Raw genomic sequence first — 27,585 nt, 5'->3', positions numbered from 1 at the left:
CAAATGCTGCCCTCATGTGAAGCATGTTATTGGCCGATCAAAGGGATCTGAAAAGTCAAGGTGAACCTTGCAGCCCCTGGAGACAATAGCCTCAGAATCGATTTACAGAATTAAAATAATGTATTGTACCACAAATGTATAATCCTATCTGAAGCCACGTGAGTCTAAAGTAACATTTACAATTTCTGGCCAACCATACATGTAATTGAAGATCTCACTATGGGTCAGGCTGGTAGGCTACCTCATGACCGTAACTCACCAGATATGCACCGACGGTACCCTGGGCCAGCATCAGCGCACATTCTGACACCAGGAAGATTTTGATGTTGGAGAAACATGAGGTCTTTTTCTGGCACTCGTCTGTCTCGATGTCTCCCGGGGACTCTTCGGCGCACATCGGGCTTTTCACCTGCATCCTGAGACAGCGGTAGCCTACTCTCGCTGGCTGCGGTTTGCAGCAGGAGACGGGATCAGTCCGGCCGGAAGGTGATCATTGAGATCTGAGAGCTAGGTTACAACACAAACCAAACGCAACGCGTATACAGCAACATGGATCAACCATCCGCAGGTGTTTATTTTAACCTCCGTAGCGTCCAAACAACCAATGCGACATCCAATAAAGGCAAGCGTGAATAATGAGCGTTCAGATGGTTTATTCGAGGTGATATATCCGGCAGCCTCGCCAGCCTCTAATATTAGCAGGCTCAGCTACGCATTTAAGGCAGAAAAATGGTAGATCCAAGGAGAAGCGCCAACAGAGGACGTGGATGTATCTGACCATCAGCAACAGTGACACTGACATTTCAAAAGACTTCCGCAGCGGTGCATTTTATCCTTCGATGTGGATCATTCAGCGCACATAACAATAATCCGACAATTCTTATAGAGATTTCAGACGCGCTGTGGATACGTGGGCACCGGGAACCGTACCGACGCGGACCTTACTACCGAGTCGCGCAGCCTGCACCAAATACTGACCCCCCTCTCCCCCAACACCTCCCCCTCCCTATCCACAGGTTAAGACGAGACAGTAAGATGCTATTACAGTAAAGCGCAAATATGTAGGCCTAGCCTATGTGAATAGATAGATAGCCTAGATAGATAGATAGATAAATAGATAGAACACTGCAATACTCTAAGAACTATAACATAAGCAATGAAAGATGCCTGATGAAAAGAGCGATAGACAACAAAAGTATATGTTTGTACATGCATACATACCGGTACTTACACACACACACACACACACACTGTAGGCTACATACTACAGACATACAGCCTCTATAGGCTATACAAACACTGGACAAATACAGCCAAGGGAGGACAGAATACATGAACACCACAAATAACTATATATGTAATTGACATGTGTATGCACAAATCCCATTCCTGCATGTCTCTCTCTCTCTCTCTCTCTCTCTCTCACACACACACACACACACACACACGCACACATATTCCTGGGGTCAAGCTGAATGCTGGGCTACTGGGACCGACTGTTATTTTGGGAAGCGTGTCACCGGGACTGGCCTAAAATAACTCGTCGCTCTGCAAACATGAGAGACAGTGCCACTGGTCCTCAGTCAGCTGAAGGCCACTGCAGGCAGCAGGCAACTGACATGATTTAACACTGACTCCGAGGTGCCGTGTTTAAACATCATTAAAACATCAGACCCCGCCGCTGCAAGCCGCATGGACAGAGGGCTCACGTTAAAACATTGTTGTCATGTATAAACGTTTTCAAAAGGAGATCTTCCTAATCCAAGATTATTCTGCATGAAGTGGGTTATTAATTAGAGGGTCTTTTTGTAAGATATTTGATTTTTTGTTGTTTTGATTAATCCCAACCAGGGAGAATACAGAGATTGTAACGGACCACATCAAAGGGGCAAAGACAAACAAACACAAAGCATTTTACAAAACGCATGCTCAGGATCCCTGATGAAAGATCTGTGATGTCATACTGTGATGTGACAAGCACCTGGTGTTATTTGGGCCTGTTTACGCCACTGCTCATGTTGCTTTAACATTCATCAACTTGCTCACAGTATACAGATCATGCACATTTCAGAAGTATATGGGCCGTGCCAAGAGTAACACCCCAAAATGAGGCTGTACTAGCCTGACGAGCCAGACCCATTAAAATGTCTTTCAAATTCCCTCTGCACACAATAGGACAGCGCTGAGTCCCATGCGTTTTCCCACCAGCGGAGCTAGTTGGCTAGTTCAAACTTTTGCCAACTTAAAACAAGCTTAACTCGTGTCACACTGTTGGCCAACAGCAACATCCATATTCTTTGTTTTCAAGTAGCAGGGAATTCAAGCCAAACCGTTTCAACTCTGCCATCAATCATTATATTAAGCCCGCCTAACGACTCTATACACGATTTGTTTGGCCTGATAGAAGTGTAATTTTTCGAGCTCACAAGCCAACGGAGAGTTGCTAGACTAGCCCTGGAAGCAAATGTAATTTGCTGCCGCTAGGGTGGATCTAGATTTCTAGGCTAAGGCTGTACCATAACATTTAACATTAAACAAGGTTATATTCACATTCTTTAGGTTGCAGGTTTCAAAGCTAATCATGATTAATATCTCCTGTAAAGGACCACAATGTAGTTTAATATGTATAATCAAAGTTTTTTTTTTGCATTCATGAGTTTATTTATTTTTGGGTTTTTTTTAAAGGGGAACTCTATAACCTGTTATTCCATCCCCTACTGTATATCGAAACAATGTCCCCAATGTTTTGACAGCAGCATTATTAATATTTGACAGGAAACCAGGGAACCTTGTCTGAGCTGCTTTATATAAAAAAAAAATCTGTATGGTTTCCATTGTTCCTGCTCATCTTGTGTAGTGCAAGTAAGCATTTATTACACAGGACTTAGCGAAGAGTGCTGTTGTTTCCTTATCCTTTCCTCTTCGTATTTTTTCTTACTTTCTTGGGTGTTTTGAAATATGGCTCGTGTTTGCAGGGGTGAGTGAGTTTCAGGGGAACTCTCTTTCTGGCGGCTCACTGGCTGAAAACACTAAGGTGTTCAGTGCCTGAGAACACATACAAAGAGGTATGTGATCTCAGGGCTTATTGTGCGTGTGTGTGTGTGCGTGTGCATGTGTATAATAGACTAAGGGGGTGTGTGTCTGTGTGAGTGTAAGGGATTTTTGGATGAACAATATATCAGACAGTGCAAGTGTGTGTGTGTGTGGTCAGCAGAATCACAGCACGTAACTCACACCCCGAGACAGCAGGAGAGATTTAAACTGCAAACACGAAAGCCAATCGCAGCACACACACACACACACACACACACACACATGCTATTACTCTCTGTTCTCCCTCTCTTATGCACACATAATCACACACATACTCTCTCTCTCTCTGTCACACACACACACACACACACACACACACACATGCTATTACTCTCTGTTCTCCCTCTCTTATGCACACATAATCACACACATACTCTCTCTCTCTCTCTGTCACACACACACACACACACACACATGCTATTACTCTCTGTTCTCCCTCTCTTATGCACACATAATCACACACATACTCTCTCTCTCTCTCTCTCTCTCTCTCTCTCTCTCTCTCTCTGTCACACACACACACACACACACACACACACACATGCTATTACTCTCTGTTCTCCCTCTCTTATGCACACATAATCACACACATACTCTCTCTCTCTCTCTCTCTCTCTCTCTCTCTCTCTGTCACACACACACACACACACACACACACACATGCTATTACTCTCTGTTCTCCCTCTCTTATGCACACATAATCACACACATACTCTCTCTCTCTCTCTCTCTCTCTCTCTCTCTCTGTCACACACACACACACACACACACACACACACACACATACAGTAGAAGACCCCTTGTGGCCTGCCATCTGTCTTCTTATTCTCCAGGCTGCAAAAGCATTTCTCGCAAAAGCATTTACACACATCTAGAAATTACAACCACACATATAATGTACATGGCAAACACTTTTAAGACTATTTCACAATTTTATCTACATTTCCCCAGAAAATCTCAAAAAGGTCTACTTTGGTGCATTATAAGAAGACTTCTTCTAATATTCACCTGACACAGCATTACATCAGCAAGGACAAGGTCAGGCATTCAGCACCCAGGGATACTGCTAAAATATGCACACAGATACAATCTGCCTCCTCTGGACAGTGTAAGGAATTCTGGTCAACAGCTTTTTAAATTGGAAAATTAAAGACAATAAGATGGGTGAAGTAAAGCCAGTCAGTTACTCTCATGAAGGCTTTTTTAAATGTATCTTTAATTTTTTTTAAATGTCTAAAAAGGTCATATACTGAAGAAAAATAAGCATTATACACAATACATGTTTACAAACCACAGCCTCATGTAAGTTTTATCAAAGTTATCTTTGTGCTAAAGAGACACCAAAGCAAAGCACATTTCATTCTGAGATTTTCTGTGTCATTGCCCTTTAGTGCCCTTTTACTCCCTGTGGGCTTTGTTAGGGTCTTCTGGGTGGTCAAGAAGGAAGCAGGATGGGTGTCTTGTGTAAATGAAGCAGTAGTCAAATGGACATGGGAAAACTGCTGATTGCCTTCCTTCCCACAGTGATGTGGTACAGATTTATTTCAAGTGAAACTACAATTGCATCCAGATTTATTTCAAGTGAAACTACAATTCAGATTTACAGTATTTTGTACTACCAGCCAAGTAAAAACCAGTATGGATGTCAAATGCATGCATCTCTTTTCGTATAGGCTATGCTTCTCTTGTATTCCAGTTAAATGGCTTATAGATCCAACATGGTTCTGAAGTACATAGACTTTCAGAAATAGGACTGGGTATGGTTGGACCATAACCACTTACATTTGTGGGAGAGCATGCATGCATTTGACATCCATACAGGTTTTTACTTGGCTGGTACAAAATACTGTAAATCTGAATTGTAGTTTCACTTGAAATAAATCTGGATGCAATTGCACTCTTTGGCCAGTAGACGAAGACAAAAGTCCTCTATACGAGAGTAATTCACCACAAGCAAAAGGAATGGTGTCATTTCTCCTCAAAGCTCTGTAAGCTAATTTTACACCCTCTTGTGTACACAATGACTAACTCTCTGGCAGAACCATGGCTGGGACTCAGGGGAGGTGTGGGAGTGTGTTCTGAGGGGAGTGTGTGCTGGGGAAGTGTATGCTGGGCGAGTGTGTGCTGGGGGAGTGTAGCGGTCACCACGCTGTGCTCAGAGCTCAGTCCAGCGAAAGAGAGAGAGAGAAAGCAGAACCAACATCTTTATTGACAGTTCATCATGGGAGGATCATGCCAGAATGTTCACGTTTCATAACGCCCTAGGTCTGGCAAGTTCTGTGGCTGCTTTACATATTACATAAATCATATAGCTTGACAAAAATATTCTATATAAAGGATAATTACAGGTTCACAAAATCCATGTGTGTTCTTTGCTTCATTCCCCTTTTGAGCACTTTCATCGTTATAGACTAAGAGGAGTCCTGATTTATTATTTAACTCATAGTGTAATGATGGACGTTGCCTGGGAGATCTGGAATTCAGTGACTTGTGGAGGACCCACAACGGTGTGACCCTCAATGTCCTATGGGGACAACAAACGCATAATGATGCCATTTTCTACAACATTCAAATGAGACCTTGGAGTGATGACACTACATCATTTGTCCAGCAGAGGGAGATAAAAGCTCATCTTTGCCTGATTTTTGTTTTTTGATGTTTATAGAAGGACACAGTAGTTTGCAAAAAAAAAGATATTATGAAGTCATTACAATCAAGGGCTTTTGCGTGTGTACTACAAGCACAATTACTTTAAACACAATTACTCTACATTTAGCACATAAAGCACAATTAGCACAATGTGTTAATTCTGGCTGTTCATTATTAGTAGTCCCTGACCCTGGAGACTGATGACCCAGTCCTGACTCACCTGCCCCAGAACACCAAACATCTCTCTGCCTCAGCCCAGCCATAGAGAAGTCTGGGAAATGTTCTGAGTTTGTGCAGGGCTCTAACCGTTTCGATAAGAAAAGGTTTTTATCTGCTTTCCCTTTGGCATCTGAACTGGAGTGAACTTGACCTTTAAAATAATTGTTTGGTAGCTTTAGGATTTAGGATTGCCTGCATTGTCACACACATGTTGTCCCTCCAACCTCCCCTCTCTCTCTCTCTCTCTCTCTCTCTCTCTCTCTCTATCTCTCTCTCTCAGACATGCATATATTTGGGTCAGTGTCCTTCACTATCTTTCACATTTCACTTAAAACAACATCAACAACAACAAAAAAAACAAAACAATTCCCTCCTTGAATGATGCAACAATAAAATAATCAGCCTTATAAACTTAAACTCATTCACATCCACTGGGTTGATTTTGTCGAGTAACTCTGGTGATATGTAGGTGTGTTAAAGGTGCTCTAAGTGATGCCACACGTTTTTTAAGCTAAAACATTTTGTCACTTACTGCAAACATCACCTAACCAACCGCTAGCTGTCTGTGTCCTGAATACACTGTAAAAAAAAAATGTGGTCTCTGTGGACAGCCTAGGCTCCAAAAACGACAACAAAAACAACCTGGGCAAACCTAGCCCATAAAAACATAACAAACTGTTCCAGCAAATCACAGACGTACCGTACAGATGAGATGCACGTTTAGGAGAGTTTCAATTGCATGGGAGCAGCATGGGAGGGAGGGGGAGGAAGTAGCAAGCTAGCTCTCTGTTTTGTTTGAAAGTCAACAGAAGTGATGTACCCAGCATCGCTTAGAGCACCTTTACGTTCTATAGCTAACTGCATTGTGTAGCTGTTGTTTCCATCAATGCATTTCATGTTGTATTGCATGAACATTTGTGTGTCTGGATGGATTAAGTGTGTGTGTGTGTGTGTGTGTGAGAGAGAGAGAGAGAGAGAGAGTGGATGAACAAATGAATTATAATATCATATCTTAACAAAATCATAACAGTCACAGTTGCAATCTGTGAATGTGCCAAATCTGCACAAGTTGAAGTTTTGAATATCTCAGTGAAGAGTGTGTTTTTGAGTGGAGGCTGATCTCCACAGATTTCTCTGTGTGTTGTGCTGTGAGTCAAGCATGTGTAATTACATCTCTCTCTCTCTCTCTCTCTCTCTCTCTCTGTTGGCTTGAAAGGGCTGAGTGATTCATCAAAGCAAAACTCTTTCCACCTCATCCAGCATTTTGACCAGTGGGTCTTATTTAAATCTAAAAATAGTTTGTTCTTCTATGATTAAAAGTAATCTCTACACTTCCGCAATTTACTGTAATTGGGAAATCAACGTAAACCGTTTTGCAATTATGAAACACTGGGGTTTCTGGACACTAATGTTTTGCATTTATATTTATTTATTTAACTTACAAACATGATGAATAATATTCAAGCTACATTGCAAAGACAGCCACAGGTAACAACTTACAAGAACCATAACTATCACTGCAAGAGGAGGGTGCAGGAGTTGTAAGTAGGTAGAGGGGAATCAAAACATACATTTTAAACAAACTTTTGTTAGTTCTCCCAAATGGATTTTCAATTAAGCATGCTCATAACAAGCATGTTTGGCTTGGCAACTGTCCGTGGTTCTGAAATGCGTAGAGGAGGTTGTTTATTCAGTGTGCATGTGTACCCCCGATGGGAAAACAGTAGTGAAAGCTAAAAACCTGAAGTGTGTCTAAAAGTGGTGTGCGTGACAGCTGTCAGTCATGGTCATCTCCCTGAGCTCCTCCCATGAAAATAACGCAAGTCTAGTCTTTTCATAACATTAAAAAAGCCAATCGTGATATTTTGGCGTTCTACTTCAGGCCTGATTCTCGGGTGAACACAAGTGCATATTACCCTCACTGTCCAACCAAATCAAGGACATGCAACTGGACACATAGGTCCTGCAGTGTATCAAAATATATCACCGAGTTACATGAAATTTGAGCCAATAGGTTTTTCTGTAATCCTGTAAACAACCTCCTTTGCAAGGTAATAATGGCAATGCAGTATATCACATACAACTATAATGACGTTTACATTTTTAAAATGTAAAAAGCAGATTCAAGTCTTGGAGTCAGACAAGGATTTTTGATCTCTGTGGCCAGAATACATGTATGTCATTCAGTGGCAGCTAGGGCAAAGCACATCAAACTACAGCACAGTCAGTGGAAATACTGTATGCCATGAATATGGGTAATTGACAAATAAGGCTTTTAAAAACGTGTTTTCAAAATAATCTTAAAATAAAAATGGACAGAATGCATGAATGAAGACTGTGTTTAGTTTAGTTTATTTGTTTAGTTGACAGGGACCATGTACAGAACTAGTTCTATACCAGAGTTAGCTAGTTAGCTAATTTGCATCTGTGGTCCCTGGGCAAGAGAGAGAAGAGATTTACAGTAGAGAGAAGAGAGAAAAAACAACAAAATACATACAAAACATTACAGATAGTATCAGCAACAAGACAACAACAACAACATTACAGATATATCATACAAAGCACATAATACATTTGGTGTTTTATATACAGGTTCATGGTTCAATGATCGCATGATTGATTTTCTTCAGCCATCTCTTCAAAGAAGTTTTAAAACTGTTCAGAGTTACACAATTTCTAATATGAAGTGGAATTGAGTTCCATTTTCCAGTAGCTTGGAATGAGAATGCTGATTGCCCAAAAGCGGTCTTCCTATATTTAGTGGAACAATCGCCTCTCATTGAGGCCCTGGATACTCAACACACAAACTAAAGCAAAAGAAAAGACCAATAATTTACACTATTACTGTGTATTAGTGTCTATTGAATATGTTTTTAAAGAAATGCTGCCAATTTGATGTTTAACTTGATATTATACTTGATAAGTATTGATAAATGGTGCACTGCCACTTTAAGATAGTCTAAACGGTTCTCATAACGTCCTCCAAGTACAGACGTCATCACTTTAAATCCTACCTGTTGCCTTTCACCCTCCACTTATTTAACTGCTGTTGCATCCCTTGACATGCCATCTCCTTTTCCCTCTTTCTTTTTCTATTTTTAGTCTTTTTAGTCTATTTTTCTATTTTTAGCTTTTTTTTGCTGTATCCATCTTTTTTCATAGACGGCAACTCACTACTCGTAGGCCTATCTGCTCGCCCAGCGCTCACGGCGCCCCCACTCCCTCTTCTATGTCAAAATTCTATAATGGAATCTTATGAGATAGGGCACCTACTCTAGCCTGTTAGTCCTCTAAAATGTTATAGAACATTGAGAAAAAGTTGAAATGATTTAGAAACGGACAGTAGCTACGTATAGAAAATACCATATATATATTTTTTTTACCATCGCTTTGGCGCCCCCATGGAGCTGCGCCCCTATATATAGCGCATACCCACTTTTTGCGCCACTGGTGACACACATTGCTTGAGTGGTGGTGGTGGTGCAAGGTAATGAATGAATTTGTACATCTAGCACATATCAGCAAAGAAAAGAGAACTGTCAAAGGCCAACAGGTTACGTTTTTTTTTATAATGGGGTAGTGATGGTAGTGTCTTGGTTTGTTATCAAGAATTTTCACAGCCTGTTTGTACAGAGTGTAGGGTTTCAGTGTAGTCACACCCGCCTGGGACCAGCTTGTGGCACAATATGATAGATGTGAGAGGATTATTGAATGCAAATTTAGCAGCATGCAAAGGTAATTGAAGCCTAATATGTCTGAAATTACTGTAATTAAGAGTCAGACAGTTGCTAGTTAGCCAGTCTGACACTTTGTGTAGTACTGCAGAGAGTTTTGACACAGCCTGTTTTCTATCCTTAGCATTTAAACAAGTCTTAATGGCTGCGTAACATTTGCAGGGTTTTTAATACATTTTTAGAATGCATTTGCAATTTCACCACTCAAAAAATGTCTTGGTGGGGCAACCAAACGTTTCTAAAAAAAGTATACCTGAGAGTGTCTACAGGGCTTAAAGGAGAAATTTGTCGAAATTTGTCATAGATCTCTGCTTCTCCAGGTCACCGAGTGCTGTCGGTATGAAAAAAGCGAAAACAATCGGTTTTACCTAGCTTGAGTTGCTACAGCCAGCAGCTAAGGCAGTAAGGCAGCTACAGTGCTACACTCTGGAGGCATGTACAGTACCCACAGAGTGTAGCACTGTAGCTGCCTGCTGCAATCTACGTGAAAACTCGCGAGATTTCTCCTTTAACACATTATTATTTTGTAGTTGACCTTGGTATTAAAGGTAACTTATGAATACCTTATTGTAGAGGGCGGGTATTTTGGTTTTCCAACACCCAACTTTACATTTAAAATGTGAATAAGTACTTTACAAATTACAAAAGTATATTGTTTATGAATAATTAGGTACAGCAAATGTTCAACCATTTGTTCTCTTTAATCTATTTATTTACCTGGTTGCACCACCTGACAAAGCAGTTGTGCACCTGACTTTTGCAACTAATTTAAATTTTTGAAGGGTCTTCAACATAAAATGATGCCCCCATATTTATTTTTAATTTCCTTACCTTTTAAATTCTATATTTAATACTTTTCACATAGTGTTAATTTGCTCGGACGGTTGCGTTACCTGACATTTTGAGGGTTTGAGATGATAAAACATAAAATATATATACTTTTTATGATAAACAGAAAATATGCTCAAATTATGCAGGCTTTATAGAATAAAATGATGCTTGTTATAATCCATTTGATGTTTTAAATCAAAGTATGAAATCTGCATTGACCCATATACAAGGGGCAGCCGTGGCCTACTGGTTAGCACGCACGGCTGAAGTGACCTTGAGCAAGGCACAAACCCCTCACTGCTCCCCGAGCGCCGCTGTTGTTGCAGGCAGCTCACTGTGCCGGGATTAGTGTGTTTACTGTGTGTTTCACTAATTCACGGATTTTGATAAATGCAGAGACCAAATTTCCCTCACGGGATCAAAAGAGTATATATACTTATACTATACTTATACACAAGTTATGTACTATTACATGAATTCAGTTTCCAAATTAACATAAAATGTACACTTTGTTCTCTTCCAGAAATGAAATATAAGGTTTGCTTCTTACACGCTGAAATAAACAGGCACTGGCACACTTTGTGCATGCATGTCTGTTAGTGTCTGTCTGTGTGTGCAAGACTTCTTAGTGTGAGTGGCAAGCTTCAGTGGCGAGTGTCATTTGTGTCTTTTGTGTGTGTGTGTGTCTGCTCCATAACCTGATGGGAGTGAAGGTGAATATGTAGTCTTGGGTTCATCTGATAAAGGTGACACAGCAGCAGGCAGCAGCAGTACCAGCAGGATTCCTGCATCTGCCCCTCTTTTTTAATCTCTGCCATAAAATGACGTCAGGTGCTGCAAAAACACTGGCCCCTTTTCAGCCATCCTTTCTTTTACACGTGTGCATGTGTAAATGTGAAAAATGTTCAGTGGGAGTTGGTGTGAGAATGACGTAGGCCGGTTTACAAATGTAAAAAATTGGATGGGGTGATTGGTTATGCAAAGGGCATTGATCTGGTCAAAATGACCCTTCCTTCACACAGACACACACACACACAGAGCGAGAGAAACTAATACTAGAGGCATGTTGTCACGGAGATGCAGTGCAAGGTTGACCAGTGAGTCCCAGATCAGATTGTCCTTTACTTTTTATTGACCATTCATGACCATTACACATACACACAAGCATACAACATTTAATCAATTTAATCGAACTAGCACACTTTGATGCTAATGTTATCACACAACTTTTATCACCATAAAACTCCACACATTGGTCTATTCTCTGTCTGTACACACACACATTGGTCACTCAGGTTTGCGTCATCATGATGGCATACTGAAAGGTTTATAGACTCTATCGTGTGAGACAAGCTTTATTTTCAGAGCGGAGGCACAGACGAAAATTTTACTCCAATAGCTCCGATGGCCAGACAACTCAGGTATGTCACTGTACATTATCTTCATTGCACTTGACATTCTACAAAGGATTATCCAAGTCATATGACTAAAAAGTTTCCATCGAGAGAGCTAAATCGGAACTTTAATTGGCTTGTGAACTCTACAAAATGCATTTACGCACGGAGTAATTCATACAGGCGCGGAATTGTTCATATATCCGCTGACTGATAAAATAATCAGTCGCAAGAGAATACATCCAGAAACGTAAATCTATTTTATTTGACTGTATGCTCAGTGAGATTAAGTTGAATTTAAATTCTTCCCAACAACTAAGGCAGAAAGGGGGTTTAGATGGTTTACTATAAAATCGCCAACTTCCATATTCCAATTTTCCAACAATCTAATTTTGGCTTTAAAGATGACATTTCCAGCTGTTATTTTTCACTTGTGTGTTGAAGTAGCCAACATGGGGCTCATCCTCTGCGAGTAAATCAGGCATTCTTTCAAACCCATATTTGCTTTAGTATCCCCGTACCGCAAAGAACAAGCGCAGGACACCAGACAAACATTTCCTAAGAAATCTACCAGATAAGGATCACCTAGAGACTATGCCTTTGCTGTACCAGACGTATGACTCGGAGTGGAACATGAGCTGCGATTTCCCCTCACACACCTGTAACCGCAGCCTGGGCACACAGCTCACTTTGCCCGTCTTCAGCACCGCGGCAAAAGTTCGTGTCACCATCACCTTTATCCTGTGCGCCGTCTCTGGAATCTGCAACTTCGCGGTGATCTGCAGTGCCTACGGTGGCCGTCGCAAGTCGCACGTGCGCCTGCTAATGTTGAACCTGAGCGTGGCAGACCTGCTGGTGACGTTTATCGTGATGCCGCTGGATGCTGCATGGAATTTGACGGTGCAGTGGCTGGCGGGAGACTTTGCATGTCGACTGTTGATGTTTCTCAAGCTGATGGCCATGTATTCCTGCGCGTTTGTTACCGTGGTGATAAGTCTGGACAGGCAGTCTGCCATACTGAATCCCTTAGCCATCAACAAAGCCAGGAGGAGGAACACAATCCAGCTGACGGTGGCATGGACATTAAGTGCTGTTCTATCACTGCCTCAGGTGAGATAGAGCTAACCAAGCGCATCATGTTTCACTCTTCGATGTCTGTTGCATGCCTGCTCATTCATAGGTATACATTTTTTGCTTTGGGTGTGTCTACTTTCTCTATTTATAGCCGACTTAAATGTTTAAAAATGTACAGCACATAGATAGAAGCCAATTTTTACTAAAGCCATACACTTCTCTAGTATAATTAACCCCTTTATCAGATGGGACTGGTTAAAGCATCTCAGTCCTCTTCCAAACTGTTTAAAGACTTATCTGTTCACCTTGCACACAATTAGTTAATTCTCTTACAGGAGTATGGTTCTGAATGTTTAGGGGTTCTGTTGATATGGAAACTCATGATTTTCATTGTTGATATTTGTTGTTGTTGTTGTTATTATTATTATGCTTAATAGGCTTGTCAACTTTATTTAAAACTATTATCTTTAACTGTAAGTTGCTTTGGACAAAAGTGTCTGCCAAATACCATAACCATAAATCAATTCGGTCACACTCCCACGCAAGTTCATTGTCAGCCTAACTGAAGATGACTGATTGACCCAGATGACCTCCTCTCCAACCCAACACCTACTCTCTCTCTCCCTCCACCAGGCTTTTCTCTTTCATCAGGTGACCATCACATCCCCGGCGCACTTCACACAGTGCATGACGCACGGCAGCTTCCAGCAGCGATGGCAGGAGACGCTCTACAACATGTTCACGTTCTGCTTCCTGTTCCTGCTGCCGCTGCTCATCATGGTCAGCTGCTACACACGCATCCTACTGGAGATCTCCCGCGGCATGCTGGGAGACAGTTGTGAGTGCCATGCCCCAAATATCACTGTAAAGCTGTGGCTTACTCCACACTGAATAACCTTGGACAGTTCAAGCAGCACTACAAAATGGTTCTAAACCAGGAGGGCCAAAAAGTGAAAAAGATAAAGACTGACATGGAAGGTAGGGTATTTCAAGAAAGAAAGAGCAGTATATGACAGCAGTACATGATAAACCTATATGCCTTGTTTGCTTATACTGTAAGTGGGTGTAGTAAAGGAGTACACTACCAGTCAAAAGATTTGAAACACTTCCTCTTTTGGGTGTTAGGTAGTAAGAAAAAAGTTCCCGTGAAACATGTATGGAAACTCCTTCAGGACTGTTAGAAAACCATTCCCAGTGTCTAACATTACAACATGTATGGGAACTCCTTCAGGACTGTTAGAAAACCATTCCTAGCATCAAACGTTCAGGTGGTTGAGGGAATGGCAAGAGTGTGAAATGCTGTCATCATAGCAGAAGTTGCTGCTTTGAAGAGCCTAAAATATAAAACATGTAAACGAACAGCTTTGTTCACTCTTTTTTGTTTACTACATTACTCTTATCCCACGTCTGTTAATTCATAGTTTTCAGTTTCTAGTTTTGCTCTACAAGGTAACAGTAGTTTATAAAAGCCATAAAAGAGTATGTGTTTCAAAACCTTTGACCAGTAGTGTAAATGTACACTACTGGTCAAAAGTGTTGATACACCTACTTTGACATCCTTGTTATAAACCATACTGAACCCTAAGGCGGGGATAACATCAGCCAGCGGCAAACGTAACGCAACGCTCAGACCATAATAAGTTTTATCTAGTTCCTAAGCAACACAAACTGTTTGTCAATTGAATACGCTCGCGTTGCACTTTGAAAGTTGAACCAAGTTCAACGCTCAGCTTGTTCAACGCTAGCTTTACGCCTGCGTTACCACCCCTCCGCTGCCGAACCATAGAGAACAATAGGAAACCTGCCACTTGCCGCTGGCTAATGTGATCCCCGCCTAAAAGGCAAGCCTAACGGGCTAACACACACTGTTGTGAAAGTAGTAGATACTAGCCATTGACCATAGGCTGGACTGAACACTTTGGAAAGTGAAAAATGAGTGGTGGTTTTAGAGGAGTCCTTTAGACAGTACAGGGTCACGTGTTTGCTTAGCAGTAGACCAGGCACATTGTTGATAGAGCTATTATCGGAACTAGGACAATACAAGGAAGAGACATAACTGTTGGAGAAAGGAATATTTTCAGAATGCTGACGTACATGCTCTATGTGTACGTGTATGTCATGCAGAGATGAGTCAGTTTTTGTGAGACTTGCTGACATCAGACAGGAAATTGAATTGTTTGTGTGCTCCCCAGCATCAGCCAATGAGATCCGCTTGCGTCGTTCCAACAACAACATCATCCCCAAGGCTCGCATGCGCACGCTGAAGATGAGCATCGTCATCGTCAGCTCCTTCATCGTGTGCTGGACGCCCTACTACCTGCTGGGCCTGTGGTACTGGTTCAGCCCGGAGGGCCTGGTGGAGGCCGTGTCGGACTCGCTGACCCACCTCCTCTTCTTGTTCGGCCTGCTCAACGCCTGCCTAGACCCGCTCATCTACGGCCTCTTCTCGCTGCCGCTGCGCCGGAGCAGGCCCACCGTCACCGTGGAGATGGAGAGTACCACCCATGTCACGACGCTCAGCTGCAGGCAGCTGCCAGGGACGGGAGCCGGAGAGGGACAGACAGACCGAGACGCGAGTCGAACGCAGGAGCAAAGGGAGGAAGGAGAGAGAGGAGAGCAGAGCCTGCTGTGCAACTCTGATGAATTGTTGTGAGACTGTCGCACACACAGACATGCACACATGCAAAGACCCAAACGTACGAGCCTACATTTGAATTAGCCTGGTAATACCAGACCCTTTCACTTTGTGAAGAGAGTCTGGGCTGTCATAATTGGGAAACGTTTCCAACTCTAATATCATAACGGCCGTAAACTTTGTGTTAACTTTGAAATCATTTTGATCAAATCAAATTGATCAGGTATTCCTAACATTATTTCTGACTTCACCCAACCTTTACAAACTGTTATCACCCAGAAGAACTTCTCTTCTCTGATTGGCTGGTGGGGTGACTATTAGTTCTGAATAATGGGATACCTATGAATGAAAAAAAAAAATTGGCCATAGTAACCATTCATTTACCATTCATACCCTGTAAGGCCAAAAAGATGAAATTAAAGTAGCCTCCTTGTGTGGCCATGCAGCAGCTGTCAATCACACATAATGGCTCCTCAACTTCGTGGCAGTAATGAAATGCAGGTAATGTGTGTGTGTGGGGGGGCACATTTATGTGTTCTCCTACAGATCAATGACTGTCTTTCTCATGGATATAGGGTTCACAGTAGGCGAAGATCCTCCCACACAAAAATATATATTGTTTACCCAATGTATTTACCCAGTGGGGTATATATGCTGTGTGAATATTTAAAATCTTCATGTTCAATGCACCAAAAAATATGTGCTGTGTGCAAGAAAAAGCATGACATATTTCAGTCCTGTGATGGTGGATGTGTTTTGATTTGTCATCTTCATGATTCTATCACACACTACTGTCTTCCATCATCAGTCTACTGTGCATTTCTGCTCCAAGTGTCACACAGTAACAGACACCTTCCCCCACACAGAAAATATTCCCCCTCACACAAGTATTTCTACTTTCTGTTCTGTGAAGGGTTCTATGTAAGCGGACTGTACATCTCTTACTTTCTCTGTAGTTTTAATCATTCTTCTCACATACGTTTATATTTCATTTACTCTTCATATTTCTCTCCTTGGTTTTGTGTTGTTAGGAATACTGTAATTAATCTGTTTCTTCATCCTGAGGGTGTGTAAGTGTTTGTGTGTGTGTGTGTGTGTGTGAGAGAGTGTTAAGGGATGGGGGCATCATTAAACTCAGAAATATTTATATATCTAATCACTAACTTTCACTCTGTGCGTTTGTTTAGTGTGGGGTGGGAGGGGGTATTTTCCTGAGGACCATGGCAAATGTGTTCAAATGACTCAAGTCTTCTAGGGTAAGAGCTATTTTGTGAAAACACAAATTCTCCCATTTGTTTTGTTTAGTTAATCTATTCACAGAGGAGATTGGCATTTCAATGTTTGTATTTCAAATGTAACTGTCTAAGGGTTGTCTTAATAAAATGTCCAATGCTAAATATATAAAATTCTATGGCAAGTGTGCAAAGAATGAGAGGTACTTGAACAATCAAGCAGGAGTGGGTGATTACTGCCAGTGGTCTTGATTAGTAACTGGATCTCTCTATGTGTGTAAGAGAGAGAGAGAGAGAGAGAGAGAGAGAGAGAAAAGCCAAATTAAAACAATCTTATCTGAGCACTGTACAGTGTGTTTTCGCCCATGACTCAGAACACAACATGATTCCCCTTTGGCTTAACTAGCAGAAAAAAGAGCAGGCAAGTTCAAAGCTATAGGTCACCCAATACTGACAAAATGTTTTCCCTCATCGCGCTAGACATCACAACCATTGCTTCCAGTACAGCCCCCTGTAGTCTTGTGGGTTACGGCAGATTCAGATGCTAATTTGCAAAGCTGAAGATTTGTCCAAGGGGCACCGTGAAGGAATTTCACAGCTCATGTGACACCTCTCCTTTGTTCTGGAATATTCAGCAGCGTTCTGGCCCTTTGGCCACAGCGGACAGGCAGTGACCCATCATCCCATAATAATAATGTGATTACAGTGGAAGCCATAAAAACAAACAATAACACCCACACACCAGAGTCAAACATGGATTTTACCCATGATCTCACATCATCCGCCGCCCTGCACACATACACACACACACACACACGGACACTCGAACACTTTGAAATATGTGTGCCGCGAAAGCAAACACACTCACACAAGCATGTAACGGCCACATTCTTATATCTCAGCAAATGTATTTCACGAGGCAATATCTACAGACTTCCGAGCAAATCCAAAGTCCTGTGATGGTGTCCATGCTGCAAAATGCAAGCTGAAGGGTATGATCCACCAATGATATTTTCCAAATGAAGACATAAAAGCAGGGTTGGAGTTGGACACTAAATATTGCCGGGAGATTTCAAGCTCCAGTGCACATCTCCCAACAGGGGGCGGGGGGTGTTGAGGGGAGCATGACCCGACTTAGCCTGATTCCTATTTTAGGGGGATGCCATGGCCGCTCATCTCTAATCTTCACTAGTCGGGCAATTTCATACACATCTCATACCTGCATGTCAGGTCATCATGTTACTGTTATTACCAGGGCGGGGGGGTGGGCGGCACAGGGGGTGAGATGGAGGGGTGAGATTGAGGGGCCGCCCCCCCCCCCCCCACAGCCCTGGTAATAACAGTAACATGATGACATAACATGATAAACATAATATCATATCATATCGTGCCCATTTTTACACTCACAGTAATCAGCCCAGGCTCAAAAAGTTACCGGTTGGGAATTCTCCCGAATATTCCGATTACCACTCCACTACTGCATAAAAATGCGACAGAGAAACAAACCATAAAGTAAAATGATACATTTGGAAGTCAGGTTTATTTTAGCTGAGCTAAATAGATTAGATGACCCCCTGAGGTCAGGTCAGGTTAAAATGTTAGCTCTACTCTACACTAGTTACAGTACGTGCTAGAGCTGAAAACTGGCAGGGGTAGAGAGACCATGAGATGAGGGAGGAGTGTGAGTGGTTCAACTAATGGATGAAAATGTCTGGGTACATCCATACAAGCATAACAGCATTGTGAGTGGGTGGTCAGCTAGCCATTAGTAAGGAGCTGCATCTAATTCCACACAAACACTTGAAAATAAAAGGCTGGTCAAGCAATTAATGGATTTATTCTGTCTCCTGTTTTACACTCTCTCTTGAACACACACACACACACACACACACACACACACTAATGGATTCTTCAAGCGTCTGAATGGTTACAATAGATTTTCACCTCCACATCCTTGGAAACCCAAGGAGCACAGCTTTACCTTACAAGCATCATACTGAAAAACAAGGTTGGGGTTCATTCAACAAATTCATGTTGTGACTGATCAGGCCTTCTTTGAGTTGAGTGGTGGGTTTTAAATGAACAAACACAAATATGGGTCCAGTGAAACAAAACCAAGGATAGGGATAAGGTGTCCTGGCTTTGATTGTTGTTATTATAACCAACCCCTCACCCTTATGCCTCGCACAGCTGTGATTCTTAACCCTAAATGAGTATGTTTACATGGAATTTTACATGGAATGGAGTATTGATCTTATTCAGAATAAGACAATATTGCCAATATGGTGTTTAGATGTAATGCACCTCATATTGTGAATAAGATCAGAATCACTCCACATACCTTACTTCGGTTATGCTTATTCTAAATATCTTATTCTGGCTAAGGCAATCAGAATGTGCTGTTTACATGGCAGTATTTTATTTTGAATACTGTCTTAACCTAGCCTGACGAGCCAGACCCACATTAAAATGTAGGGTCTGGGCACTCACCGTTCGCAGTACTCAGTCCGAGGGGCGAGAAAATCGCTTGTCTTTCAAATTCCCTCTGCACACAATAGGACAGCGCTGAGTCCCATGCTTTTTCCCACTAGCGGAGCTAGTTGGCTAGTTCAAACTTTTGCCAACTCTGCCATCAATTATTATGTTAAGCCCGCCTAACGACTCTATACACGATTTGATTGGCCTGATAGAAGTTTAATTTTTTGAGCTCACAAGCCAGAGTTGCTAGACTCCGGAGAGTTGCTAGACTAGCCCTGGAAGCAAATGTAATTTGCTGCCGCTAGGGTGCGTCTAGATTTCTAGGCTAGTCTTAACCGGGTTAATATCAGAATATTAATGATGTAAAAGTACTCATTGATCACATATCTATGCTTAAGAGCACAACAATACAAAAAGTGCTGGAAAAAAAGAACTTAACTTATGCCAGTCACAATGTCCTCAATACGTGACCCAAATAAAATGGAGGTGAAAGGATGTCACAGCTGCCATTTATTCTTGTATGTCCAAAATCTGCTTTGGGCGCCACCCCAACCCAGCTGAACGTTGAAAAGGGCCAGCAGGCATCAGCAAAGTGAAATAGGGACACCCAGACAGCAGGCAATAATGGATGCTATTGATGTAGCCTACTGTTATGAGAGCACACACATGATGAAACTCACACACCATGCAAGGTACACATTTGGTCCATTTGTGTATACTCATAATCTTTGAAACAGCTCTTCCCAATCAAATATGTTCCAGCAACAGTCTTTTTGTATCATGTTCCATCATTATGGAATGGGCACACTTGAATGCTTTGCCAGTATATGATGCTAGACAGACTGCCTGATTTCTTCTGTACAATATGTTCTGGATTTATTTCAATGCGTCATTCTTTAAGGAGCGACCATTTTGTTGTGTTTTTCTACAAGTCTGAGTTTCAAGCTTATACAATTTCTGGCCCCCATAAAGGTGTGAGTTTCATTAAAGCTAAAAATGTACTTAAGCTCACACAAAATACATTCTACTCTCCATGTCACTAGCTGGCAAAAAGTTAACCTCAATGCGGTTAGCATCCATGGCCCATAGTGCTCTCTAGCATAAAAAGATGATAACATACTGTAAAATAGCAGAACCAATATCTCAGATTTAATGCTTTTATAGAAAATACAACATTTCTCTACAGAAAACATCTGCAATTGAATATCTATTATTGCTCCAATGACCATACCTGTCAAGCCATGTATGCGATGTCACCCAGTAAACAGGATACAGTGCGTGTGAACGAGAGTCAACTGCCACTGTAGGGCTGTGTGTGTGTGGCACATGATAACCTGTCCTTCTAACATGGCTCAGTGACCTACGTAGTGTACTTCCACAAGGAGGACATGCCATTTTGTCCAGAAACCTGCTTTCTTTGCTGTTCAAGGTAACAAACCAGCCAAGTGCACAATTCGTCAACCTCTCTTTCCCTGTACAGCTTGAACTCAGTGCTCCTCAGATAAGACCTTGCAGTCTGAAAGCCCTCGGATAAACATCTCCAGACTGCGTGTGTCCTCAGCTGCACACGGTCTGCTCTTAGAGCCACTTAAACGTTATCAGTGCCAAGCTCTGAAATTAACAATTGTCAGTTCAGATAAAATTGTGAGCAAATTAGATTCACCTAAATCTACAACAACAATGCTCATTACCAAGAGACAGAGCTGATGTGTTGCTTGCAGGGGCAGTCTGAACAAGGCCTTTTCAAAGGAAGTACAAAGGAAGGTTGATGTAATCATTGATGTAATCATGTCATGTCATGTCATGTCATGCATTACTGCTACGTTACTTAATTTAGATGTATGTAATGTATGTGTGTGTGTGTGTGTGTATGTGGTAATCTCACTGGATCCATGCGTTTAAACAATTTCACCTCGGAGAATTGGTGTTCTATCAGTCCGGAGATGCCTGCACTATCTCAAAAGCATGGTCCTGTACTTCACTTCAGCTATTAGTCCATTTTGCGCGCGCACACACACACACACACACACACACACACACACACACACACACACACACACACATGGCATGGCAAACTCAGGTCAAATACTCAGTCTCTCTAGACCACAATCTCCACACACATGTACAACCACTCTAGGGCAATTCCATGCAAAGGTCATCCTTACCATGGAAAAAAAAAGTTGTGCATACGCAAATAGAACTGTTGTTAAAATCTTCATTTAGGTCTATATTTTATTGTTTGTAACTGATCTGATTGAATTTGATGGAGAATGACACTATTTACATCATAAATATGGTGTGCAACCATACAGAAACAACATTTTTCACATGGTAATATTATACATATTTAAAAAGTGGATAAATGGACCCAAGGTTCAAACAAATTGTGTCATTTGACAAATTCCAGATTGACAAGGGAATGGTAGAGCAATGTCTATGCTCAGCTTGCCTTTAAGAGCACAACTCCTTACATTTGTAAGGCTTTTGTTTTTAAGTCAGCAAGTTCCATGGCCATGTCACATCCATAACGTTTTATAGGAAAAGTTTATGCTACACATACAGTGTTGATGCGACAATGTCCATAGTGTCTGTACAAAGTTGATTTATATCAATGTAAAGTGTGATGACCAAATTGTGCCCCTTTCTTACTTTTAAAACCTTTAATGGTGCGTTATGGATGTGACGTTATGGATGTTACATAATGTGAATTTACAAGACTGGAGACTTTATTATACCTCAACGCATTTCAACTTAGTGTTTACAATTGACATTTCAAAAATTATTAGGATGATCAAAACCTCAGGGAGGCCTTGCCTAGCCATTAGCAAAACAAACATAATATTAAAATACTTCCAGTGATTAGCCTAGCCATAGCCTATTTTCAAGTGGCCTAATAACGAAAATCTGAGCGATTATCTTCCTGTAACTGTCATACTGTTGTTGTACAGTAACTGGATTATCGTGTTGGCTGGTGAAGATGGCTGACTTTGCAGCTGGAGTTAACATAGCAACCTCCTTCTGTTGCAGATCTGTTCAGCCTGCCGTTCACGTCTGCTTAACACAGTTTAATTTTAAATGTGACGCGATATGACAGCATTTGAAGTGTCAGGTCCTCTGTAGCTAATACCCACAGAGTAACATGAGTAAGGGCAGCAATAAACTAGATGTACCACATAGCGGTACAAAATATGACCGCCTCTCAGTCCTGCATATTCTCTTCGCAAAAATAAATCACGCTTGTCAATTTGTCTCCATCTCCTACTCCTGCAACTCATGTGCATGTAAATAAGTGTGTGCATATGTGAGTTTGCTTTTGTTTATAAGAGTGTGTGTGTGTGTCTGTGTGTGTGCATGTGCGTATGCGTGCCTGTGTTTGTGTGTTTATGTGTGTGTGTGCATGTGTGTTTGCATGCGCACATGCATATGCGTGCCTGTGTGTTTATGTGTCTGCATTCATGTGGGTAGGTGTTTGTGCATGTGTGTGTGTGTGTGTGTGTGTGCTTGCCTGTCTGTATGTGTGCGAGTGTGGGTGGGTGTTTGTGCATGTGTGTGTGTGTGTGTGTGTGTGTGTGTGTGTGTGTGTGTGTGTGTGTGTGCTTGCCTGTCTGTATGTGTTTATGTGTGTGCTTGCCTGTCTATATGTGTGCGAGTGTGTGTGTGTGCGCATGTGCGTGTGTGTGCATGTGCGTGTGTGCACATGCGCGTGCATGTACTTTATGTGTGCAAATCACAAATGAGTGGGTATGGGTTAGGTTGATGCGGGCTCTTGAGACTAACATACCATAAATATTTTGTTATCTTGGGTGCAACGGTTCAGGTAGGGCTAGTTATTTAGGAGAGTGGCCACCAAGTTTCATTTTCCCTGGTGTTTCAGTAACCCGGGAATCACTGACCAAAATTGATGACGGTAAAAGAAAAAAATAAACGTATTTTTTATATTTTAAATGACTTGTCCTGATTCTTCCTGTGGATCTTAGTGGGCACTGAGGAAGCAATAATTTTTATCGCTAGTTTTTCATGATTACTATTTCAATTGTTTCATATCAAAATTCACTACTTAATTATGTGTTTTATGTAGTTTGTCGAGGACTGGTTCAGACACGTCACATCCATAACGTGAAACCGTCACATCCATAACGCCAGTTTTTCCTACATAATGCATTACGAAAATGACGCATAGTTTCAAAACCACACTTTTTGTGTTCATTCAAGTCTCCTTCATGCTACATATATCATAGTTTCGGCAGTTTCCTTCAAAATTCACAGAGTTTGTAGAAAACCTGTAGTCTCTCACAAAAGTGTGTCCATTTCATGTCACATCCATAACGCTGATAAAATGCCTTGTATTCTTAGGATGAAATTGATTATATGAAATTTGAGGATTTCTCAGTATTCAGAGGACAGAGGTTACATTAAAAGTTATGCAAATTAATTCACTGAAACTAATTTTGCCCCCACTCTAAGGCATTTTGTTTACCAATATGAGTCCAATTGTCACATCCATAACGCTGGAACTGCCCTCTACTTAAAAATTATGTAAACAATATCAGTAAACAGAATATCACAGTGTTAAACTGTCACTTTTAACTCCATGGCAAAATGTGAACTTGGTGTTGTGTTCGCGGTCAAATGTGACCGATTGACAATTATTTTCTCTCAAAAATAATGTTAACTTATTCTGACCATCATGAGGCTCCTTGACTTTGTTAATACAGGGCATCTGCACTCAAAACAATTTTATAACAATTTGAGTGTTTTATTTAACTTTAGAACACCCATGTGTATTTCCGGTCAAAAATGACCGGCCATTAGAAATGAATGAGTAAGAAAATGGTCAATGTATAAAATTGAGTCCAGGCACATACTTTTTGATCAGATGGACTGTATATGTGCTTCTGTACATTAAAACACACACACAAAGTAAGGCCTGCAGGCCATAAATAAGAAATGGAAGTACAAAACTGGTTATATCCAATAGAACACAAGTTGATACAAAGGTCTATCACAACATTACATGATAATATGTGTGTTACTATGGATTTATTACAAGTTATAATGCAACGGTCATTTTTGACCAGGAACACAAAACTAGGAAACATAAACGAGCACAATAGGAGGGGTAAGATAAATTGAGTTGTTGGGCTCACACAGAAACACTAAATTATGTGTCATTAGTTCTTAATGTCACACTGAAATTCAGTTGAACTATAGTTGCCCTTCTACACACACACACACACACACACACACACACACACACACACACACACAGGCATATTGCTCTCCAAATTAAAGAATGGGGTAGATAGATGTGTCTCTTCATATTAGTGTTGCCTTCACAGAAGTTTCCAGCAATTAGAAGATGAAAACAGAACTGTCCTTCTCTCCTCCCCAGAGAAGACGAGACCCCTTTCTATCTCCTGCAGCATGCAAATATACCTGCACAATTAGATATGCACACACCTCTCTTACACACACCTCTCTTACAGACCTCTTTCTATCTCCTGCAGCATCAAATATACAGTACGTGCACAATTAGATATGCACATGTGGCAAGTGTAACACAGGTAACAGGGCTTAGGCCCAGACAAGTAGCAGACTACGCCACGATGGGACTTGCACCCAAATAATTAGTTATTTTATTCAAGCAAGGCACTCAGGTTCGTTGATGGATTAGCCAGAGACAGTAGTCCAAAGTATAGATTTTTTTTATTTATAAAAACCCAGGGAGCACACACAGTAACTCACTCAACATGCGTTTGGACTTCACAGAAACATATGGGAATTCACAGCAACCAATTGCACTGCACACCAAATCAAACAAGGCACAAACACATAAACAACGTGCACAGACGCACACACAGAAGGGAGAGGGAGAATAGGACTGAAGCTTACCGGTGGGAGGCTAGTGGCCCAAGCAATGAGCATCCATGGAAAGCACCCCACTCACACGTGCCAAGTTCACACACAAACCACCAGGGAGACAGTCACACTTGGTGAACACACAGCCACTGCACACCAAAGGGGACCCACCACCGCAAGGCCACTGCTCCCACAGGCAACCCTCAGGACCTAAACAGAAAGGGAACAGGTGAAAGTCATGCACAGATGTTCGTACACACACACACACACACACACACACACACACACACACAATAGACCACCCGTTCTAGAGTCCAGGTTACAGGGTTAACAAGAGGTGAACGATCACACAATAAACCAAAATAAACATACATAGACAACACACAATAATAAACAAAGAGACGAAACTGCCACACTGGATCAGCAACCTCTAAGGTCTCCCGTCAGTGTGGACAAATCAGGGCAACACAAGATTTCAAACAAATGGTAAAAATCACAAAACAAACAGGCCAATTTTCTTGGATATCAACAGCCTAAAAATGGCCTCCAGACAAGGGTTCAGAGAAATAACACAAACAAGGAAAATATACATATAACGAAACAGAAGAGAACGAAACAAATACAGTGGTGACAGTCCATCAAACACACTACATGCAAACACCCATTTACAAATACAGAGTTGGGGCAAGCATGGGTCAGACATCACAGATCCCGTGGGAAAAAGCAGCCGAGCACAACGAAGCCACCCGTAGACGAAACGAAGCGTGGAACGAGTCCAAGCAAAGCAGCAGCCGTTCAGCACCGATGTAGCCAACTGGCGGTCGCACCACGGCTAAATAGCACTCCCTGAAATACATAAAATGTCTACTTTAAAATGTGCCTTACATTAATCATTTAACTGATACGTGGAGTGGCAACATACCTGAGTAACAGCGTTGAGTCACAGGCCCTAAACTCTGATTGCTGATTAGCAGGGCACACACTCAGCTGGTGAAAGGGCTGCTGCAGCTCAGGGGAGTCTACAACACGAAATAATTCCTATAAGCCCAAGTAACAAAGTCAAATGGGTGGAAGGAGAAACGGAGCTAGTCATAGCCTACCTGCGGTGCTAAGGTGGAACGGATAACTAAGGCCGACGTCAGATCACTGGACAGGTAAACAAGACACTCATGCGTGCCAGTCACAGTCACAAAGAAGTCCCAGTTTATAAAGGGGCTTGGCCATCGCGGTTGGCTCACAGTTAACTGCCCAGAGCCACTCAGAGCAGAGCAGAGCAAGTTAAGCATAGCGTGAGCCAGGCAGCTGCATCCTGATACACACACACCTCTCTTACACACACCTCTCTTACAGACCTCTTTCTATCTCCTGCAGCATGCAAATATACATGCCCAATTAAATATGCACGGTATATCAGCCTAATATCATATCAGTCTGGGATCTGTGTGAATCTGTTTGCTCACACATCTAATAGAGGTGTGTGTGTGTGTCTGTCTGTCTGTCTGTATCTGTGAGTGTGTCCTTGTGATCAGTAAATAATTGCACTTCAACTGTGAGTTGTTGTGGGCTGTGTAGGCACTGTCAGGGTTGTACCACATATTCAGAGTTTGTGTTGGGCTGAGATGAGGACAAACACAGACTCCCAGGAGGAGGTCAGTTTGTGTGTGTGTGTGTGTGTGTGTGTGTGTGTGTGTGTGTGTGTGTGTGTGTGAGAGAGAGAGAGTTCTATACCTCGTAGGCAGAGTTAATATGTTGGGCTGAGATGAAGCCAAACAGGCTCCCAGGGTGAGGCCAGAGTGTGTGTGTGTGTGTGTGTGTGTGTGTGTGAGAGAGAGAGAGAGTTCTATATCTCATATGCAGTTCCCAGGGTGAGGCCAGAGTGTGTGTGTGTGTGTGTGTGAGAGAGAGATGCAGAGCTAGGGTGAGGCCAAAGTGTGTGTGTCTGGCAGTGCAAGCCGACAAACAGCCTCTTAACAAAGCTCAACCAGAAGGAACAAAGAGCCGTTCTTCTGCATGAGTAGAGTCTGGACAGGACACAGCTACAGAAGATTAAAAGAACAAGCCAACTCTTGGGGAAATGAGCTTACTTGCTGTCTAGCCCACAGTTAGATAGGTAGGATACACACCCTCTCTGTGTGCACAATATTATCATATTATGTAGATATTATTGCACGCTTAGAGAAGAGAAGTGAGTGTATCCTCTTATTTAACTGGGGTAGACGGTAAATAAGATCATTTCCCAAAAAGTAGCCGTGTTCCTTCAAGCTTAAGAATCAAAGTGGTCTAGCTTTCAGAATTACACCATTTATTCTACCTGCTTTAGTAAGTTACAGGCATAGGATTAATCAAGGATATAAACAGGTTAATTTGATATATTGTGTCGATCGATA

General features: G+C 41.8%; 2 protein-coding genes across 2 annotated transcripts in view; one reads left to right on the top strand and one right to left on the bottom strand.

The window, feature by feature from the left end:
- Positions 1-415, bottom strand: part of slco3a1b (solute carrier organic anion transporter family member 3A1b) — a 14,617-nt gene extending 14,202 nt beyond the window's left edge. The window contains exon 1 of the mRNA XM_076288097.1: positions 260-415. Within this exon, the coding sequence (XP_076144212.1) occupies positions 260-415 (156 nt within the window). The remainder of the gene's footprint in view (positions 1-259) is intronic.
- Positions 416-12,514: 12,099 nt separating this feature from the next.
- Positions 12,515-15,647, top strand: LOC143126183 (putative gonadotropin-releasing hormone II receptor). The gene is made up of 3 exons (XM_076288096.1): positions 12,515-13,030; positions 13,628-13,832; positions 15,187-15,647. Exons 1-3 carry the CDS (start codon positions 12,515-12,517, stop codon positions 15,645-15,647), a joined length of 1,182 nt encoding a protein of 393 aa, XP_076144211.1.
- Positions 15,648-27,585: the final 11,938 nt, after the last annotated feature.

The sequence above is a fragment of the Alosa pseudoharengus genome, unplaced genomic scaffold (assembly GCF_046254945.1).
Source record: "Alosa pseudoharengus isolate Yale_2024_CS ecotype anadromous, Long Island Sound unplaced genomic scaffold, YU_APseudo_1.1 YU_APseudo_1.1_scf_16, whole genome shotgun sequence".
NCBI lineage: Eukaryota > Metazoa > Chordata > Actinopteri > Clupeiformes > Clupeidae > Alosa > Alosa pseudoharengus.
Note: the sequence above shows the minus strand (reverse complement) of the source record. Positions and strands in the feature narration are given on the sequence as shown.

Coding starts and splice junctions, on each gene's coding strand:
- LOC143126183 (XM_076288096.1), top strand. CDS start 12,515: ATGCCTTTGCTGTACCAGACGTATGACTCGGAGTGGAACATGAGCTGC. Junction 13,031..13,627: donor CTGTTCTATCACTGCCTCAG/GTGAGATAGAGC, acceptor TCCCTCCACCAG/GCTTTTCTCTTTCATCAGGT. Junction 13,833..15,186: donor CGGCATGCTGGGAGACAGTT/GTGAGTGCCATG, acceptor TGTGCTCCCCAG/CATCAGCCAATGAGATCCGC.